Here is a 22,849-nt window from a genome sequence, read left to right on the forward strand (position 1 = left end):
GGGTGCCAACACTCGCTGTCTGGGGGCAGAAGGGGTTGGCATTGGTCCCCCCAGAAAAGACACTGTGTGCAGTCAGGGACTAACTTGTTCCTGAGGGCCATTGCTTCTGAATTGCCTTCCCTTGTCCAAGTGCCAGGCCAAACCCCAAGGCTGTCCTGAAAATCACATGGAAGAGGAGTCTTAGGGCCTGGTCTCTCTTAGCCATCTTAACCCTGACATTGGGTGTGCTCTTTCTTTGGCCCAGTTAAATCTGGTTTTCCCATTCATCTGATACTTTGGGGCTGGGGTTGGCATTGTGATCTCACAGGGATTGGTGGCTGGTTTCAGGGCCAGTCCCAGCAGTGCACATCTTCCCATGGGTTAAGTTGGACTCCAGGCAAGCAGGTACTGGAGGAGTTTGGGGAAGAGTAACACTTCACTTCCTCTTTTTTTGTAGTCTCTTTGTTAATAACAAGTAGAAGGGGTAATTTACATGAACCCTGCTCTGAAGATCTTGTTTGGAGTTATATTCTAGTTGATTTAAGAACTATATATAGTCAGACACTTTTTTTTTAATTTCCAGAGTGTATAATTTTTTCCCAACTTGGGGACTGGGCCTACCTCTAAGAGGAAATAGTTTATGGGGCCATTTGAGCTTGGCCACACTGAGACCAGAGAGTGGGGACACAGTGTTGGGCTCCCTCTAATGGGTGTTCTTGACCCTCTTAAATGGGGTTAATGATCTCAGAAGGACCAAGAGGAAAGGAACAGGAGAGGGAGCCCCTGAAGCCCCTGCTGGATTCCTGTGAAGGAGTGGGAAGTAGGGTTCTGGTCCTGGGAGTGTCCATGTCTTACATACCTCTCTCCAGCCCCGACTCTGCTGTGTTTGTGCAGTCTCCCAGGTGGAAGACTACTTTATTTCTTGAAGTGTTCTGCTTGTGCCAGTAGTTATTTGAGTTTGTACCTTTTACATCAGTTGTTACTTGAGGTTGTTCAGATTGCACTTCCAAAGTCTGTCCCAGAGATGGGAAAAAAGCACACAGATGCTTGTAGCAGGAGTATTGACTAGCTGCTCCACTGTCATTTGTGGGAATGGCAGTGGGCTCCTGGGTCATATATGAATGTCCCCTTGGATGGTTTACAGTTGCCTAGAATAAAAAAAAATTTTAAAAATCCTCAAAAAAAATTGAAGAAATGTCTTTGAAGAATCTTTAATGTGTTTCTCTCTCATACGGCATAATTATTTTCAAAAAAAGATGCTTATTGGATGCTCTTTGAAAGAAACCTGAATGCTTATGTCTTATCCAGATTTTTTTTCAAAAAACCTATTATTAAGGTAATTCCATTTAGAGGAAGTAAAATAATTATAAAAGTAACAGGTAAGGAATGTGTAATTGTTTGCCTTACCTATATACAATTTTTAGTATTATACTGGACCACAATGAAATAAATTGTACAATCATGTAAAACACTAAGTTGTATACTGTATTGGTAAGCAGAGATGTGTTGTGAAGTATTTCTGTCCAGCAAAGATAAGCCAGTGCTTTATCTCTGAAAACCAACTATTCTTTTTCTCTGCATCTAGAGGGCTTAAATTTTGAATTCAACACCTAAAGGAATGTTATACATTATTTACTTCCCAAGTTTTCTTCACATGTAGACTTTAAAAATTTGTAGTGCTTCTTAACTTTTTTGAATAACATCAGTACATTTATATTGAGGGAACCAGCCCTGATAAATGCCAATTTTCTTCACAAACAAGCCACAAATATATACTAAAAGGATATGTGCCGATATGGGATACAAATAAGTATAATTATTCTCACTTCTGAAATTCGAGTTCACTTATAATGGCCAGTTCATATGATTCTCCAGCATGTACCCTGAAATAGTGCTGTATTTTGTCACTTGGCATTGATGGTTGTTTGCCAAAATGATGGTAAAGCATAAGCTCACACATTGTCCTTTCCCTCCTTCCCAATCCCTGCCTTCAGCACTGTGGCAGCATCTCTATTCCCACAGTCAGTATCCAAGATGAGAAAATTTAAAAACAAAAATTGAACAAAATGAAAAAATTAACTCCTCCTTTTCCTTTAAGAAAACATCTTTTGGAAGGTTGATAAAGCAAAGTATAAAGTACTTTTATAGAAAATTGGAAGTATTGTCCCAGCAGAACTTCAAGGTACTCCTCAAACTTTATGAATATGATGACTTCTAGTTCTGGAAGTGTAAGTGTAAATGATTATGAAAACTTGGAAATTGAAGTCTTAAGACAATGTCTTTCCAATTGTTTCTGCTTTGGTTTGGATTTGAAGAAGCTAGTATGTAAGACCTCTAATGCACAGCAGAGTTTGGCATTCATAAGACACACATAAAAATCAGGCAGATGGAAATGTGTCAACATTTAAATGATAAACCCCAGTCTGGAGAACATGTTTTCAGAGAGCCAGCTAAGCAGACCTAGAGAAAGTTACCTTAGAAAGAGTTCTAAATTTCCAGTGTAAGTATAGGGGGAAATGTCCCTCAAATTTTTTCAAGGGAAAAAAATAGGAAGAAACTAAATCCCTCTTCATTAATTAGATTCCACCAAACTATAAATGTATATCAATTGTTATAATTGACCAGTTGTATAATTCAGTAGACCTCCTCTGTAAAGTGTTGTAATAAATGAGGAAAGAAGGTAAAGCATGCTGAGACCAAATTCATCCTCACAGAAGTCAACGTAATCCATAATTCTCTCCTTTGGTTACAGTCATTTTGCACAAAAGGAGAGGTATTTACACATTTGCTCTTGCTATTATTATGTGCAATTTGCTTTATTTTTAATAAAATTTTTCTTTTGAGATAACTTTAAATTTACAGAATTATTGCAAGGAAGGGGCCCAGAGTTCCTAAAAACCCATCAACCATGTATTTGTCAAAACTGAGAAATTCAAACTATTATTCTATATTGATTAAACAAATATTTTATTTGGTTTTCACTTTTTATTTCACTCCCAGGAACAACAACAACTAAAGGACATTAGTGAAAAAAATGTGGGTTTGCTAATTCTCAGGTATTCTGAGGCCTCCAGATCTGCAGAAGATGCCACCAAAAGATTGTGTCTCACAATTCTCAAGAGAAGCAGACCTGCCACACCATGCAAGATCACCTGAGAAAGCAGCAGAGTTGGTCAGGAGACATATGAGTAAGGGGGAAACACTACACGGATGCTCATCATTCTGTGCAAAGGGATAGGCAAGGCAGAGTACATGGAATAATCGGGTCTAGGATTGGGCCATTTGATTAATACAGTGGGCTTTGCAGTACAAGGTATTTCTATGATTATTTGATAATTGTCCCCAGGACAATTAGGGGAAGAGCATAGTAGCCCCAGATATGAGAGTTCTCCAAGAGCCTGATTTAGAAGATGGTTGGGGTGTGGGCTTTAAATTGGTTGGTCCCATATAGAAGGTGGTTTTTGACTGAGTTTTTTATACACTTTAGGAATAGTTAATCCTGGAAAAGGAAGTCCCTCTAATGTCGGCAAAACCTTAATGTATTAAAGAAACCAAATAAAAACACATGCTTAATACAATCACTGACACCATTATAAAAGAAGTGATTTTTGCTTTTGAGTACGTACACATACACACAATCTCTCCCCTCTCACTCCTCTTGTTCTCACTCTTTTTTTCTTTTTTCTCTCTGTATCCTTCCTCTTTAATCTCTCTCTTTCTTTCTCTCTCTCTCTCTCTCTCACACACACACATACACACACACACACTCTTCAAACTCCTATACTCCCTCAGTTATTACTTTAAATGTTGTTTCTATGATGAAATCTCTCTAGTATCACTGATAAAAAATATCCTTCCCATTTATGCCACGTTATCACTCTGTACTTCCCCTTCATTGAACTCACACAAATCTAATTAAATAAGTGAATGTGTAATTAGTAGTTTAAAGGATTGCTGCTCCAAGAGATTGGAAACTGTGATGTCAGGTAAGGGCTATCTGTTTTGTTCTCTTTGTTTCCCATTAGTATGCAACATGGCTCTATACATTAACTATATGAATAACAATTTACTCTTAAGGTGAATAAAGTTATATTTACATTGAAATTCTCACCACTGGCTTTCTATTTGAAAGTCAAGTTTTGTTATATAACATGTTGATATGTAAATCAAATATCATTTACAATTTGCTGTATTTGATAAATTTATCTGTGTGTCCATGTGTGTACATCTTAATTATGCATTTAATTATTGTAGGTCATAGGAAGCTTAGTTGAAGAAATCCTGTCATGTCATCCTAAACACTTCATCAGACATCTCTTAAGAATAATCATATTCTGTATCACAACCAAAATGTAACTATTATATTCAACAAAATATGAATTCACTAAAATTTCTTAATATACAATTCACCATTATTAAAACCAGAATCCAAATAAGATCTATGCTTCTATGAACTAGTTTGTTATTGCTGTGGGATGAATGTCTCATGTGTTCAAAACTGAAACTGCAAAGCAACACTGTTGGAAATGGGATGTAGTGGAACGTATTTAGGTGGGATAGCTATCCACTCATGAATGGGCTAATGTCAGTTATAAAAGGGTTCTTGTTTGGCAGTTTTGTCTTGCTCTTTCTTTGCTCTTCTGCCAGATTCAAACATGGTGTGATGTTCCAACCTGCAGGAAATCAACGAGGATGGTGAACCTAAGAGAGAAGGAATGAAGGGACAAGAGACACAAGGAGTGACAGCAAGACAGGAGTTCTGATCAAGCTGCAAATTTTTATTATTCACACAGGGGTATTTATATGCTGAGGGAATGAGGGGTATGACGAGGCGCAGGCTGGTTGGCTGTGTTCTGCTATTGGGCTCCTGATAGGGTGCAAGTTCACGCCGGCGGGAAGATAAAATCCCAGAAGAGAAGCAGGGATGGCGCCATATCTCAGAACTATTAGATGGGAGGGGTGAGGGGTGTGCCTTGTGAATCTGTCAGCCACAAGCTGCAGGGTGTCCGAGCAGGGGAGGCAACCACAAAATGTTCCCTGGACTGCCGCCCATCCAACGTTCTCGGAATGAGAACTTCCTCTTGGTCCCTGACAGTGTGATCAAGTTGGCCCCCTTGATCTTGGACTTTCCAGAATCAGAACTATGAGCCAATAAATGTTTGTTCATTTTGAATTATTCAGTCTGAGGTGCTCTGTTACAGCAGCAAGAATATGGACAAAGTTGATTTTCTGAATTCAATTTTGATTAAATGCATCATGTCTTATCTCATGATTTCCCAAGAAGTAGACCAGAAACTGATGGAAGCTAACTAATCATTACAAAGGTAAGAAAACACAGGAAGTGAGGAAATGACACAGAAAAGAGAAAAGTACCCGGTAAAACGGGTATTCCCATGCCAGCTACCATTGTGAGCCACCATCTGGTCCTAATCTCTACAGAAAATCTCCAAAAGCAAAAGTGTAGCACACAACTCTGATGTATCCCCTGTTCTTCACCCGGGAGGATAGAAGACCTAGAGTATTTATATCTCACTATCATCAATCTTTTTTTTTCTTCTTGAAGATGTCTTAAAACATTAATCCCCTGACACGTGATACTTTCCTGAATGAAAGGCCGAAAAAGGTACAAGAGAAAGCTCTCAGGAAGCTATATGAGGTGCTGCGTGTGCAACCAGACGGTCGCATGCAGAAGCGGTAAAAACAAGTGAGGTAGTGTTCACCGCGCTAGTACTCTCATACTCTTTATTTTCCAATGATCACTTTGCCGTATCAGAGGACCAGGCTAGTTGTATTAAAATTAAATATTTCAGTATGACTTTGTCTACTTGTCTCATGATGTCATCTAAATTGTTTCTCTACTTACCAAATTTCTTAAAAAATAAAAATTAGGGGGAGGAGTGCAGAGCAGCGTAGGAGCTCAGGGGCAGGGTGGGGAGCTGCTCCTCAGGCCTGGGAACCCGGGCCACGAGGTCCTGTTGTCCCCGGGCTCAGTTCTTTCACCTACCGTAGGCTGGGCCCTCGCCCCTGACCTGTGAGTCTCCCTCAGCAACGCCCCCCCACCTGGGATGGAACCCTGCAGGGCGACTGCCAAGGAGGCAGCAGTCCTCGATGTGCTGGCCACCAACCTCCAGGGCAGCCTTTTTGCTGCCTCTGCGCTGCAGAGCTACAAGCATGACATGATGCTGGAGTCCCTCCCCACCTTCTATACCCACCACAACTCTAAGGACTTTGAGGCCCTACTTGCAGATGCCAGCAAGTTAACCAACCTGAAGGAACTTCTCCAATCGACTGGAGATGAAGACCAATGGGCCCGGGACCTGGTGAGCTGGATTTTATCCTCAGAGGTCCTGAAAATCCACAGTGCAGGGAAGGCAGAGTTTGAAAAGATCCAGCAGCTGACTGGTGCCCCTCACACGCCTGTCCCCACCCTGGACTTCCTATTTGAAGTTGAATACTTTGACCCAGCCAACGCCAAGTTTTATGAGACCAAAGGAGAACGAGACCTAATCTTCACCTTCCAGGTTAGCCACCTAGAAAACTTCCATTCCATCATCCATAATGACTGCACTGCCACCTGAACAAGGACTTTGAGCCAGCTCTCCTGGTTTTCCAGTCATTGGCTTATGGTCATGATGTTCCTGTATCTGCTGTTGCTGCTCATAGTGAGTGTTATGAACTCCTCTGCTTTCCAACACTTTTGGAATCATGTTAAAAGATAATCCTTCTGGGTCTGGGGTGGGGACCACCTCAACCATGTGCCTTATGATATTGTTTCCTACCTCCTGTGCCTCATGTCTGACCAGGTCAAGCCTGGGGACTAGTTGGGGGCCACAGGACAATTTTTTAATATACCATAAATGTATTGATTGTCTTTGATGATGTTCCCAGTCACACTCCAGTCAATTGGGACCCCTGGCCCCTCACTTATAGTTTTCCAGGGAGCCCTCCCATCTGCTCCTTCCTAAGCAGACCTAGGGAGTTGGTTCTTCAGCCAGGGCCAAAGCAAAAAGTCCTGCTGCATTTAAAAACAAAGTGTCCGAGCTGTCAGTTGTATGTTTAAAATCATTGCTGGTGGAGGTTGGCCCTTTCTCTAATGCCTTCAAGAAGGCGGGAAAGTGTGTAGGGGTATTAAATCACTAGGCACTAGTTGCCTTGTGTTGGCTTGAGATACCCAAGAAGGACAGTCATGTTTCTCATAAAAATCAATGCAATGGTTTTTGGATTCCATCCATTCTTTTATGTGAGTGCAAAACATTTTAACAGTTTTCTCAAATCAACCAACAGTCTTCTGCTATAGCTGTACCTCCCTCCCTGCAAACCATGCATGAGAAAGGAGGGAATCAGGTCCCTGATTTTTAAAAGAAATATAGACTTAACAATATAGAGCATCTCAAGGCAAGGCATCTTTTTCTAAAAATTATCAACTGTTGATTATAGCTGAAATAGAACCAAAAGTTTGTTTTCTGACTTGTTAAAAATAGCTACTTAACAAATTAGTCTTTGTGAGCTAAGAAAAGGAAATTTCTAAACCTAGAGCACCCTTTGGCTGGGATGCACAGCCTCTCTCCAGGCTGTATTCTATAGTGAGGGATCTGAACCTCAGGCTTGCTCCTGTTCATATTCTCATGAATCTGCCTTGATTGTGACCTGCCAGCCTCAAGTGCCACATTATAGGCCATCAGTGGGCTGCTGGTCTTGGAGACAGAGGCCCACTCAGTGTGTCACAAATCCATATGATTGAGCCTCCTTCAGAGGACTCAACCTGGGCTTTAATGTGTAGAAAAAGCTTTGGCTGCCCAGAGAGCTGCAGCCTGACTTTGCTGTGTTGTGTGTTCCCTTTTTCCTGCTGAGTTTCAGCTGTAATGGAGTCCTGTCCAATTTCAGAGTGAAATTGCTGTAAAGAGGGGGAAGAATCATTTTTCTACAATTTATAAATTATGAAAAAGCCAATAACATGGTATTTACATTGCTATTGAACATTTCAAAAATAATAAAGATATTTTCCTAATTAAAAAAAATTAAAAATTAGTACTACATGACTGAAATTTTTGCAAAGATATTCCACAAAAGACACTGTACTTCTTCATGCTCTATCATATTATTTATAAAATGTCCAATTCTCCTATTTTTATGATGTACCCTTTAGTCATCCACCTATGGTTGTAACCACTGGATTCTTTCATGATAAAGGTAACTTTTTTTTTTTGTCATAGCTACAGCTAGCAAGGAAACTATGAGCTAATATTTTTGTACTTGGAATTAACCAGCATTCATTACTTCTTCAAATTTTAGTTTTTTTATATCCACTGATGATTCTTGTCTGAGTAAATTATTTCTGAGAAGTAACAAAGGTGATATTTTACTAACATTAATTTTTCAAATATTATCTAGATTTCTCCTGTTTATCTGTTTATTTGTTTTTTAAAAAGAGAGAAGAAAGGGGGAGAAACACTCTTTCTTCAAAGGGAATAAATCATAGACTCTTTTTAAAAGATAATCTAAATGTTTATATGAAAATTTCTTTTCCTTTACTTAAGACACTTCACTGTAAAAATTTGGTTTTATAGTGCTATAATAATATAGCACTATAAAACAACTACTATATTGTGTAGTATAGCCTACACAATAATTGTCTGTTTTTAAATTTCTGTAGTACCACTCGGTGTGATTAAATGAGACTCCCAAATACTTTCCTTCATCTACACTAAGTAATCTTCCAAAGCAAAGTATCCCTCCCAGTGCCTTCATAGAAAGCACTGCACCAGCTGCAGGCTGGCTGTGGAGATATGAGACAAGGTTGAGGCAGCTTGGAAAAGTACAAAGAAACCAAACTAGACATAGTGGTACACAGCTTGCAACTGCAGCAGCTCTGGAGACTGAGGCAGGAGAATCACAAATTCAAGGCCAGCGTAGACAATGGGTAAGGCCTATCTAAAAAGTAAACTTTAATAATGAGTAGGAAGTAGCTCAGAGGTAGAATGCAGGCCCTGGATTCAATTCCCAGTACTGCAAGGAAAGGAAAAAGGAAAAAAATGTCTGGATTCAGAGTAGACTCTTCTAAGTGTAGCATATAAACTGTACAATTGTAGTAAATAGAACTTTAGTAGCAGTACTTTACTATTAATAAAACAGGGTTTGGACATCTGACAATGTACTCTACAAATGTGTGAGATGCAAAGAGCCATCAAGTCTCAAAGTATCCATGGAAACAAGGTGACATTCAAGAAGGGAATAAAATCAGGAAAAATATACCATTTTGGCAAGGTATCTGGACAGCAGACTATTGTAGATTATTACCAAGTAATGCAGCTCCTCTGAGTCAAACATTCAGAGACAAGAGTTTTGAGCTGTCAAAACATTACTGCTTCATTACTGCTTTGAACTATGCTTAAGTTTCCAATGTATAGAACATTGGTTCTTATCCTTTATTCTTACATTCTGTCATCTGACTAAAACCGACCCAGTATTGTTCTAATAATTGTCCAGCTAAATCCTTTCAGTAAAACTATTCACCGGATTTGCTCCCTACTCTTTACTTCAGGTGTTTACCTACAGTTCAATACATTCTATTGACACTGTCAATAATGATCAGTCACTTTAGTATTGTTTTTTCTCCCACACAGATCTAGTCATAACCAATTACTGCCTGCACAAAAAATAAAAAAAGGATTGGGGGCCACATTTGTGAATAGCAGTTCTAATGGTGAAAACAGGAAGCCCTTAATAAAGAGAAAAACAAGTGACTTGGTTCATCTTTCCATATAGTTTTTTGTGAGAACCTTTTGAGGGTTATCACCACAAGAGGTTGGCCAAAATATACACCTAGCTAAAATTACAACTAATATGGAGACAGAGAATTGCAATAAAATTTAGTAGAGATAAAAAGTAAGATACATCTCTTTTGTGATGCAGGAAAATCTAAACATATATAAAAACTCTTCATTTCAAATACTGTATGTAAAATTATTGAATGTTGCATTCCTATAGCCTCTGTTATCAGAAATGTGTATCATAAACAATTCTCATCTCCAGAACATAATTCTGCATACTAAAGTACACAAAGTGTAGTTTACGGGTTTTTAATTTTTTTTCCTAATTAACACAATAACCCTAATGCTGCCAGGCAAAGTATTTTTACTAACAACCTACTTGATGGATTAAAGAGAAAGTCATTTACCTCCCCAAATCAAATTGCATTTCCTCTCATTTAACTCACAGGGAATTAATTTTCATGGATGTTCTTTCAGAAATGCTTTACTATATCAATATACTATATCAATATACATGAATGTTCCTCATTCAAATACATTTTATTTTGCTATAGCTATCCAAGCAAGATAAAATATAAATAAGTCTAAAGATATTTTAAGGTAGATGGAGTTTCAATCTTAAAGAAGTAACTATTTTAGACATTTTTAGACTTTACTAGACCTCATTATAAAATGATTTGCTGAGTATCTTAGCAAGGATCTAGCCTGCCTCACTTATTTTTAAAATTATGCCTCTGTATTCACAAAGAAGACCATAACAAATGATAATTAAATGTTTCTTTAATTAACTACTATATTAATTTATAATATTTTTAAATCTCTAGATGTAATCACTAATTTATTCTCTTCATAGCCAGTTTTACTTCATATTACTCCACTTTAATCCACTTTTATTTAAAAATGTTTACTCAAATGTCATGTGCTCTCATCTAATTTTAACTTCCTTGTAATATGCTATTTGCTTTTATTTTTTTAAACATTGTTTAAAATTTAGATTCATGGTACACAACTGGTGTACAACTTTTGTTTCTCTGGTTGCACATGAAGTAGAGTCCCACTGTGTAATCATACATGTACATAGGGTAATGATGTTTGTCTCATTCTATTATCTTTCCTTCCCATCCCTTCTCCCCACCCCTCATTTTCCACTATACGATTTATTCTTTCTCCATTCTTGCCTCCACCCATTATATATCATCATCTACTTTTCAGAGAAATCATTCAGCCTTTGGTTTTCTGGATTGGCTGATTTCACTTACCACGATATTCTCCAACTCCATCCATTTACGTGCAAATGCCATAAATTTTATTCTTCTTCATTGTTGAATAATATTCCATTATGTATGTATACCACAGTTTCTTTATTCATTCATCAATTGGAGGGCATCTAGATTGGTTCCACAATCATAGAAATAGAGAAGGCAATCATGAAATTCATTTGGAAAAATAAGAGACCCAGAATAGCCAAAGCAATCCTTAGCATGAAGCACAAAACAGGTTGTATCATAATACCAGAGCTTCAACTGTACTACAGAGCAATAGTAACAAAAATGGCATGATATTGGCAACAAAATAGACAGGTAGACCAATGATACAGAATAGAGGATACAGAAATTAACCCACATAAATACCATTATACTAGACAAAGGCACTAAAAACATACAATGGAGAAAAGATAGCCTCTTCAACAAATGATTCTGGAAAAACTGGAAGTCCATATGCAGCAAAATGAAACTAAACCCCTATCTCTCACCCTGTGCAAAATTCAACTCAAAATGGATCAAGAACATAGGAATTTGATCAGAGACCCTGCACCTAATAGAAGAAAAGGTAGGTTCAAATCTTCATCATGTTGACTTAGGACCAGACTTCCTTAACATGACTCCCAAAACACAAGAAATAAAAGTAGGAATCAACAAATGGGATGCATTCAAACTAAAAAGCTTTTTCTCAGCAATGGAAACAATCAACAACGTGAAGAGAGAGCTGTTTGCTTTTAAATGTAGCATCTACTATTAATAAAAATGGGTTAAATATAGAAACATCTTAGTATTTAGAAGTTAATATCTGTATTTTCACATATAATGAGTTTATCTATTCCATTATCTAAGCCATGGTTTTCCAGTAATGGGCTAAATTTCTTAGGACCATATAGGATCATGTTTGCTGCTTCTGCCTATTGAAAGGGATATCCTTCACCACCTGTACTCCTCCATAGCAATGCCTGAGTGTGGCTAGAGTGTGGCAATTTCCCAGTTTCTGGTAGTTCCAGAATTTTGTGCCTGGTATGCATACCTATCTGCAAATCAGGACCGAATGTTTGCTTTGTCAGTTACCTGGTTATAGAGTACAATACAAGAGGTCACACATATGCACAAAGGAGAGGAGACAAAGTTATAGGTGTAAGAATGAGGCTTAAGCCTCTTGATCATGAAATTTATGCCTTCAGAATTATTTGAGGGTAACTTATGTACACCACTAACCTAGAGAGATAAAATGCTGCCACTATGGTTCACACCAACTTTCTGGATGAATGGATCCAAATAATCATGGGATTATTTCTTGACAATGGTTAAGTCTTCTGTCTCTTCAGGGTCCATTTGTAAGCAGTATACTTTCTGTACAAACAGGAATCTTACCTGGGGACACTCGAAACCCCTCCTTTCCACCCCTCCTCTTCGCCTGGCGTGCTCGGGCTCTGGAGCTGACATGGGCCAGACTGCCCAGTGATAGCCTTTCTACATAGAGCCTGCCACAAGTCCCTGAGCCAACGGAGAGCTTCGATAAGCAAGCAGCCTCTGGGATCAGGGAAGGGCAGCCAGAGACTTCTACAGGCGGCTCTGCCCACTCCGGCCGCAGGTTCTCACCACGGGGCAATCCAAGATGGCAGACTAGAGGGTGAGTGCATCTCCAGTCACTCCAGAACCCAGGACTCAAGAAGGGGAGGTATTGAGAGATTTTGACAAAAATAGAGTCATGGGGTGAGTCTCCCCCACTGGGCGAAAATTGGCCGGGGTGGCAGGCACATATAGGTGTGGCTTATCAGAGCAGGGCAGAGCAGCTAGAGTCTTTCCCAGGTAGCTTTCCACACTCAGGCGGTGGGCTCCCCCCACATGGCCAGCTGCATGGTGCAGGCCCCCAGTGAGAGCCTTTCTGCACAGAGCCAGCTCAAAGCCCTGGAACCAGTAGGGGGCTAGGAGCAGCTTTCTTCAGAAGCACTGCATTATCAAGTTCCTCCAAGACTTCAAGCTACTGAAAACTGGGAGGTGATACACTGGAAATCTACCGGGACACTATAAGCCAATAGAGGAAATCAGCAATATCTCAGATTTCCACTGACATCTGAGCAATATGAGAAAACTAGGGAAGAAAATGTCCCAAACAAACCTAGATACTACATCAATAAAACCCAATGACAGCACAGCAGAAGAAATGTCAGAAAGGGAATTCAGAATGTACATAATTAAAACAATCAGAGAAGCAAATGAGGAGATGAAAGAGCAAATGCAGGCATTGAAGAAGGAGAAGAAAGAGCAAATGCAGGCATTAAATGATCGCACCAATCAACAGTTAAAAGACCAAATACGGGAAGCAAGAGATCATTTCAATAAAGAATTAGAGATACTGAAAAAAAAACAAACTGAAATACTTGAAATGAAGGAAAGAATAAACCAAGATAAAAATTCCATAGAAAGCATAACTAATAGGATAGAACACCTGGAAGACAGAACCTCAGGCATTGAAGACAAATTATTTAATCTTGAAAACAAAGTTGGCCAAACAGAGAAGATGGTAAGAAATCATGAACAGAATCTACAAGAATTATGGGATATCATGAAAAGGCCAAATTTAAGAATTATTGGGATTGAGGAAGGCTTAGAGAATCAAACCAAAGGAATGAAAAATCTATTCAATGAAATAATATCAGAAAATTTCGCAAATCTGAAGAATGAAATGGAAAACCAAGTACAAGAGGCTTATAGAACTCCAAATATACAAAATTACAACAGACCCACACCAAGGCACATTATTATGAAAATACCTAACATTGAAAACAAAGACAGAAATTTAAAGGCCATGAGAGAAAAGAATCAAATTACATTCAGAGGGAAACCAATAAGAATATCAGCAGATTTTTCAATCCAGACCCTAAAAGCTAGAAGGGCCTGGAACAATATATCAAGCCCTGAAAGAAAACGGATGCCAACCAAGAATCATATACCCAGCAAAACTTACCTTCAAATTTGATGATGAAATAAGATCCTTCCATGATAAACAAAAGCTAAAGGAATTTACAAAAAGAAAGCCAGGATTACAGAACATTCTCAGCAAAATATTCCATGAGGAAGAGATGAAAAACAACAATGCAAATCAGCAACAGGAGGCGCTAGCCTAAAGGAATAGCTATATAAAGGAGAAACCAAATCATGTCAAAAAACAAATATGAGTCAAATGACTGGGAATACAAATCATATCACAATAATAACCATGAATGTTAATGGCCTGAACTTATCAATGAAAAGACATAGACTGGCAGATTGGATTAAAAAGAAAAATCCAACAATATGCTGCCTGCAAGAGACTCATCTCATAGAAAGAGATACCCATAGACTAAAGGTGAAAGGATGGGGAAAAATATACCATGCAAACAGACACAGCAAAAAAGCTGGAGTATCTATTCTCATTTCAGATAATGTGGACTTCAAGCCAAAACTAGTCAGAAGGGATAAAGAAGGACATTACATGCTGCTTAAGGGAAGCATAAATCAGTAAGACATAACAATCATAAATATCTATGCGCTGAACATTGGCTCATCCATGTACGTCAAACAAATCCTTCTCAATTCCAGAAATCAAATAGACCACAACACAATAATACTAGGCGATTTTAACACACCTCTCTCACCACTGGATAGATCATCCAAACAAAAATTGTATAAAGAAACCATAGATCTGAATAACACAATCAACAATTTCGACTTAACGGACATATAAAGAATATACCATCCAACAAAGAATGAATACACTTTCTTCTCAGCAGCACATGGATCCTTCTCTAAAATAGACCATATTTTATGCCACAAAGCTACTGTTAGCAAATACAAGAAGATAGAGATACTGCCTTGTACTCTATCAGATCATAATGGATTTAAATTAGAAATAAATGACAGAATAAAAAACAGAAACTTCTCCAATACCTGGAGATTAAATAATACACTATTATATGATGAATGGATAACATCAGGAGGGAAATAAAAAAATTCTTAGAAGTAAACGAGAACAAAGACACATCATATCCAAATCTCTGGGACACTATAAAAGCAGTACTTAGAGGAAGATTTATTTCATGGGGCGTATTCAAAAAAAGAAGTAGAAATCAACAAATAAATGACTTAACACTACAGCTCAATGTCCTAGAAAAAGAAGAGCAGACCAACAGCAAAAGTAGTAGAAGACAGGAAAGAGTTAAAATCAGAGCTGAAATCAAGGAAATTGAAACAAAAGAAACATTTGGAAAAATCAACAAAATAAACAGTGGGTTCTTTGAAAAAATAAACAAAATTGATAAACCCTTAGCCACACTAACAAAGAGAAAGAGGGAGAAAACTCAAATTACTAAAATTCAGAATGCACAAGGAAACATCGGAACAGACAAGACTGAAATACAAAACATAATTAGAAGCTATTTTGAAAATCTATACTCCAACAAAACAGAAAACCTCGAAGACATCAACAAATTTCTAGAGACATATGAATTACCTAAACTGAACAGGGAGGACATACACAACTTAAATAAACCAATTTCAAGCAATGAAATAGAAGAGGTCATCAAAAGCCTACCAACAAAGAAAAGTCCAGGACCAGATGGGTTCTCAGCTGAGTTCTACAAAACCTTTAAAGAAGAGCTCATTGCAATACTCCTCAAACTATTCCATGAAATAGAAGAGGAGGGAACCCTCCCAAACTCGTTCTATGAAGCCAATATCACCCTGATACCTAAACCAGACAGAGACACATCGAGGAAAGAAAATTTCAGACCAATATCCTTAATGAACATCAACACAAAAATTCTCAACAAAATTTTAGCAAATCGCATACAAATATATATTAAAAAGATAGTGCACCACGATCAAGTGGGTTTTATCCCAGGGATGCAAGGTTGTTTCAACATTTGGAAATCAATAAATGTCCTTCACCTTATCAACAGACTTAAAGTTAAGAATCACATGATTATTTCAATAGATGCAGAAAAAGCATTCGATAAAATACAGCATCCCTTCATGCTCAAAATACTAGAAAAAATTGGGGTTGTGGGAACATTCCTTAACATTATAAAGGCCATCTATGCTAAGCCCATGGCCAATATCATTCTAAATGGTGAAAAACTGAAAGTGTTCTCCCTAAAAACTGGAACAAGGCAGGGCTGCCCTCTTTTACCACTTCTATTCAAAATCATCCTTGAGACACTAGCCAGAGCAATTAGGCAAACCAAAGAAATTAAAGGGATACGAATTGGAAAAGAAGAACTCATACTATCCCTGTTCTCTGACGACATGATTATATATTTAGAGGAACCTGGAAATTCCACCAGAAAACTTTTAGAACTCATAAGTGAATTCAGTAAAGTAGCAGGTTACAAGATCAATGCTCACAAATCCAATGCATTTTTATACATAAGTGATGAATCTTCAGAAAGAGAAATTAGGATAACTACCCCATTCACAATAGCATCAAAAAAATAAAATACTTGGGAATCAATCTCACAAAAGAGGTGAAAGACCTCTACAATGAGAACTACAGAACACTAAAGAAAGAAATTAAAGAAAACCTTAGAAGATGGAAAGATCTCCCATGTTCCTGGATAGGCAGAATTAATATTGTCAAAATGGCTATACTACCTAAAGTGCTATACAGATTCAATGCAATTCCAATCACAATCCCAATGATGTACCTTGCAGAAATAGAGCAATCAATTATGAAATTCATCTGGAAGAATAAAAAACCTAGAATAGCTAAAGCAATCCTCAGTAGCAAGAACGAAGCAGGGGGTATTGCAATACCAGATCTTCAACTCTACTACAAAGCAATAGTAACAAAAATGGCATGGTATTGGTACCAAAATAGACAGGTAGATCAATGGTACAGAATAGAGGACATGGACACAAACCCAAATAAATACAATTTTCTCATACTAGACAAAGGTTCCAACAATATGCAATGGAGAAAAGATAGCCTCTTCAACAAATGGTGCTGGGAAAACTGGAAAACCATATGCAATAGAATGAAATTAAACCCCTATCTCTCACCCTACACAAAACTCAACTCAAAATGGATCAAGGACCTCGGAATCAGACCAGAGACCCTGCGTCTTATAGAAGAAAAAGTAGGTCCAAATCTTCAACTTGTTGGCTTAGGATCAGACTTCCTTAACAGGACTCCCATAGCAGAAGAAATAAAAGCAAGAATCAACAACTGGGATAGATTCAAACTAAAAAGCTTTCTCTTAGCAAAGGAAACTATCAGCAATCTGAAGAGAGAGCCTACAGAGTGGGAGAATATCTTTGCCACTCATACAGCAGATAGAGCGCTAATTTCCAGAATGTATAAAGAACTCAAAAAACTCTACACGAAGAATACAAATAATCCAATCAACAAATGGGCTAAGGAAATGAACAGACACTTCACAAAAGAACATGTACAAGCAATCAATAGATATATGAAAAAATGTTCAACATCCCTAGTAATAAGGGAAATGCAAATCAAAACTACCCTAAGATTTCATCTCACCCCAATTAGAATGATGATTATCAAGAACACAAGCAACAATAGGTGTTGGCGAGGATGTGGTGAAAAAGGAACACTCATACATTGCTGGTGGTGTTGCAAATTAGTGCAGCCACTCTGGAAAGCAGTGTGGAGATTCCTCAGAAAGCTTGGAATGGAAACACCATTTGACCCAGCTATCCCACTCCTTGGCCTATAGGACTCAAAATCAGCATTCTACAGAGATACAGCCACATCAATGTTCATTGCTGCTCAATTCACCATAGCCAGATTGTGTAACCAACCTAGAAGCCCTTCAGTTGAATTGATAAAGAAACTGTGGCATATATATACAATGGAATATTACTCCACAGTGAAGAATGATAAAATTATGGCATTTGCAGGCAAATAGATGAAATTGAAGAATATCATGCTAAGTGAGATAAACCAATCTCAAAAAAACTAAAGGACAAATGATCTCGCTGATACACGGATGAGGATATATATTGGGGGGTTGGAGGGGTTAGCATTAGGTTTAGGGTTAGATTTAGGGTTAGGGATAAGGAGTGTGATAAGAACGAAGGAAAGAAGGACTGTATAGAGGGAAAAGAGGGGTGGGAGAGGTGGGGGGGAAGGGAAAAAATAGTGAATCAAACATCATAGCCCTATGTAAATGTATGATTACACAAATGGTATGCCTTGACTCCATGTACAAATGGAGAAACAACATGTATCCCATTTGTATACAATAATAATAAAAATAAAAAAAAATTAAAAAAAGAATGATATTGGCCATGGGCTTAGCTTAGATATCCTTTACAATGTTGAGGTATGTTCAGATTATCCCTACTTTTTCTATTGTTTTGATCATGAAGGGTTGTTATACAATTCCAATTAAAATTCCAATGACATTCCACATAAAAATAGAGAAAGAAATCATAAAATTTATCTGGAAGAATAAAAGAGCCAGAAGAGTGATGCAGAACGTATCACAATACCAGACCTTAAACTCTACTAAAGAGCAATAGTAACAAACATGTCATGGTATTAGCACCAAAATAGATAGATAGACCAATGGTACAGAATAGAAGACACAGAGACACCAACATAAGTACCGTTACCTCACACTAGACAAAGGACCCAAAAACATACAATGGAGGAAAGACAGCCTTTTCAACAAATGTTGCTGGAAAAACTGGAAATCCATATGCAACAAAATGAAACTAAACCCCTATCTCTCACCTATACAAAACTCAACTCAAAATGGATCAAATATCTAGGAATTAGACCTGAGACCCTTCACCAAATAAAATAAAAGATAGGCCCAAATCTTCATCATGTTGACTTTGGAACAGATTCCCTTAACAAGACTCCTAGAGCACAAGATATAAAAGCAAGAATCAATAAATGGGATGAATTCAAACTAAAAAGCTTTTTATCATCAAAAGAAAAAATCAATAATGTGAAAAGAGAGCCTACAGAGTGGGAGAAAATGTTTTCCACACACACTTCAGATAGAGCACTAAATTCCAAAACTGATAAAGAACTGATAAAGAACTTAAAACACTGTATACCAACAATACAAAGAATCCAATCAATAAATGGGCTAAGTGTGGGGACAAGTGAAATGCCTGACTGCCGCTGCTGAACACATGGTGAACAGCTCCAGAAAACCTAAAACACCAGAGGCTTTGTTTTTTGCATTGATTGCTCTCATTTTGACTCAGGTACTGCCTATTCATGCTTATGATAATGAAGGGAAATCTTACTGGACCTATTTTCCAAATCCTCCCTTACTGCATCCAACTACTTGGAGCAGATCTAATATTAAAGTATTTACTAATGAGCCTCAACTACTTGGAGGGATTTCAGATTCTTTAATACCACATAAAATAGCATTTACAATTACATTTCAAGGAATTACTGAAGAGATACCAATGTGCTTTAGTACAGATAATCTACATGAGCCATTGGAATGTCTCCCTTTAAGTTATAGGACTTACATTACTGATTCTCCAGGAGAATAAGACAACGAAAGAGATATATGGTCCCTAGAGATAACCTCACTTGGATATGCTAATTATAATGATACAAATACTTCAGTGGCTTTACCACCTCCTTTTAAACTGTGTGACGACTTTAACAGTGGTAAAGACAGCTCTTGGAATCTACCCAATCTAGAAACAGATTTCCCAAAACAGTTTGAATGTGGTTTTCATCAAACTGCATTACAGTTTAAGCCACAAGGCTCTGCTGCTACTATTACAGATTATTCTGTGTCTTCTCCTGATTTTGATTATAAACTTTGGTTAAAGATAAGACGGAATAAAATGGTACATTTTAATTTTAACCCTTTTCTTACCAATGAGCCTATTCATAGTTGGTTTACTCCTGGATGGGTAACACCCATCTATCAGAGTTATCTTAAAAATGGTAAATTCTCTTACTTTCCTGACTTGTATAAACTATTAGCGGCTACTAATATAGTATTACTACAAAGACCTAAGTTAAGTAAACCTAATGACTGTGATACGTGCTTGTATAAATGCTCCTCATGCTACTCTTATGTCTACCATAAATAATTTCAATATCACTAAAAATAAGGAAGCTTATAACATTTATTGCCATGATTGTGTTCTTACTAATTGTATTAATTCAACCATGTCTAAAGATTTAAAGGTGTTTTTAATTGTACATCAGCCTAATTATGTTATATTGCCAGTAAATCTTACAGAATCTTGGTATGATGACCCAGGTGTTGAAATTTTAAAAACAGTTAATGAACTTTTAAGACCAAAAAGATTTGTTGCAGCTTTGATCCTAGAAATAACAGTTTTAATCAGTATAATCACTTCCTTAGCTCTCTCGACCACAGCGCTTGTACAGGAAATTCATACCGCTTCACATGTAAATGATTTATCTCATAATGTCTCTGTGGCTTTAGCAGCACAAGAACAAATTGATAAAAAATTAGAAACTAGAGTTAATGCTCTTGAAGAAGCTATTCTCTTTATGGGAAATGAGATTCAAAATATTCAAACTAGAAAGACCACTAGATGTCATGCTAACTATAAATGGATTTGTATTACTCCTTTAAAGGTTGATAATAATACTAATTGGGAACAAGTTAAAACTCACCTTAGAGGAGTTTGGAATAATACTAATCTAGCACCAGATATCAATGCTTTACAACTACAAATAAGAATGTTGAGTCAGGCTCATCTCTTGGTTGTTCCAGCAGATAATTTGGCCTCCCAAATGTTTCATAATATAAAAGCAACTATATTTAATAGTACGGTCCTAAATACAATATTACTATTTGGCTTGATTGGAGTATGTATTTTACTTTTAATTCTTTGTCTTCCAGTCATCCTCCGAGTAATCCTCAGACTAGTTAAGAAAATAAAAATTCAAGAAGACTTCTTCACTTTACAAAATAAAAAAAGGGGAGCTGTGGGGGCATCTGGAATTCCATCCAGTGCTTGACAAAGATCCTCTGGAGGATGATTGCAAAGACTCATCCTAAAAGGAATTGCCAGATGTTTTGCTCCAGAGCATGGCGTTTTTTCTGCTGTGTTTTTCTGATAATATATTACTCATTTGAGTCTGAATGGATTGCTTAAGGGGACGAGGGGAATACAACAAAAATTCCAGAAAATATTACCTACAATCTGAAAAACAATGCGTCTTTACCACTAACAAAATTAAAAATAATTTTGCAACCGTGAAATGAGTCCCTGAAAGGCTCTGGAGAAAATAGTTTTAGATCTGCCTTTCTCTCCAACAGGCTGGTTAAATTTTAACAATGGTTTTGTTTATGTGTGGTGGTGAGGTAAGAGAATAAGGTTCCAAAACATTCCTTCCTTCCTACAAAGAATATGTCACCCCTATAATAAATGTTGGTATACAATTACAATTGGAACTGCTGCCCTTCTGTAACCTTTAACTCAGCAATTTAGATATTAACCAGAGGGACCTAATAGAAATGGTCACATGAGATTACTTGTCTATCACTTTAACCATGAGAATAATAAGAATAGTCTTAGGTCACATAGAGTTTAGATATTAAGGAAGTAAATATTGTATTAGTTCACCGACGTAGTTAGAAATTCTTAAAACAATTGTGATGAGGTAAGGATAATCTGTAAGGTTACTGTTTTCTCATAATTATGTGTTCCTTGTTAAAAACAATTTCTGCCTATGCTTTGGAAACTTCTTTAATATTAACCACAAGACTGCCATTATAGCCTGAAGAAAAATGTATATAAACTCAGCCTTCACCAGAATAAAGTGGGATTGATTGCACCAGAACTAGAGTCTGTGTCTTTCATTCTCCATCCATCGCCAACGCTGTCTCCCCATGCCCCGTTTACTGGTGTGGAACCTATGGACTCCTGCTAGGGCTAGACCCTGGCAGCTAAGGAACTGGGCACACGAATCCACAGAAGAAGATGTACAGGTGATCAACAAATATATGAAAAAGTGCTTGTCATCTCTAGTAATTAGAGAAAAGCAAATTAAAACAACAATGATATTTCATCTAACTCCAATTAGAATGACTATAATCAGGAACACAAGCAATAGTAAGTCTTGGCGTGGATGTAGGGAAAAAAGCACACTCATACATTGCTGGTGAAGTTGTACATTGGTGCAGTCACTTTGGAAAACAGTATGGAAGTTCCTCAGAAAACTTGGAGTGGACCCACCATTTGGCCCAGTTATCCCACTACTTAGTTTATAACCAAAGAACTTAAAATCAGCATACTATAGTGATGCAGCCACATCAATGTTTATAGCTACTCAATTCACAATAGGTAGATTGTGGAACCAACCTAAATGCCCTTGAATTGATGAATGGGTAAAGAAACCATGGTATATATACACAATGGAATACTATTCAATCATAAAGAAGAATAAAATTATGGCATATGCTGGTAAATGGATGGAGCTGGAGAATATCATGCTAGGTGAAATAAGCCAATCCCCAAAATCCAAAGACTGAATGTTTTCTCTGATAAGTGGATGATGATACATAATGGAGGTGGGGAGTTGTGGGGTAGAAGAATGGAGGAACTTTGGATTGTGTAGAGGGCAGTGGGAGTGGAAAGAGGTGGGGGAAGGAAATACAGTGGACTGAAACAGACATTATTACCCTACATACATGTATGATTAAAATAATAGTGTGTATCTACATTGTGTACAACCATAGAATGAAAAGTTGTAACCCATTTGTATACATTGAATTAAAATGCAGTCTGTAAAAATAAAAAAAAATATATATAGAATGAAAAGTTGTAACCCATTTGTATACATTGAATTAAAATGCAGTCTGTAAA

At 37.4% G+C, this 22,849-nt stretch overlaps 1 protein-coding gene across 1 annotated transcript; it reads left to right on the forward strand.

Annotated features, from left to right (window-relative positions):
- The first annotated feature begins 6,044 nt into the window (after positions 1-6,044).
- On the forward strand, positions 6,045-6,557 carry LOC124974454 (protein mono-ADP-ribosyltransferase PARP16-like). Its single transcript, XM_047537703.1, has one exon. It carries the CDS (start codon positions 6,045-6,047, stop codon positions 6,555-6,557), a length of 513 nt encoding a protein of 170 aa, XP_047393659.1.
- Positions 6,558-22,849: the final 16,292 nt, after the last annotated feature.

This window comes from Sciurus carolinensis, unplaced genomic scaffold (genome assembly GCF_902686445.1).
Source record: "Sciurus carolinensis unplaced genomic scaffold, mSciCar1.2, whole genome shotgun sequence".
NCBI classification, from domain to species: Eukaryota; Metazoa; Chordata; class Mammalia; order Rodentia; family Sciuridae; genus Sciurus; species Sciurus carolinensis.

Coding starts and splice junctions, on each gene's coding strand:
- LOC124974454 (XM_047537703.1), top strand. CDS start 6,045: ATGGAACCCTGCAGGGCGACTGCCAAGGAGGCAGCAGTCCTCGATGTG.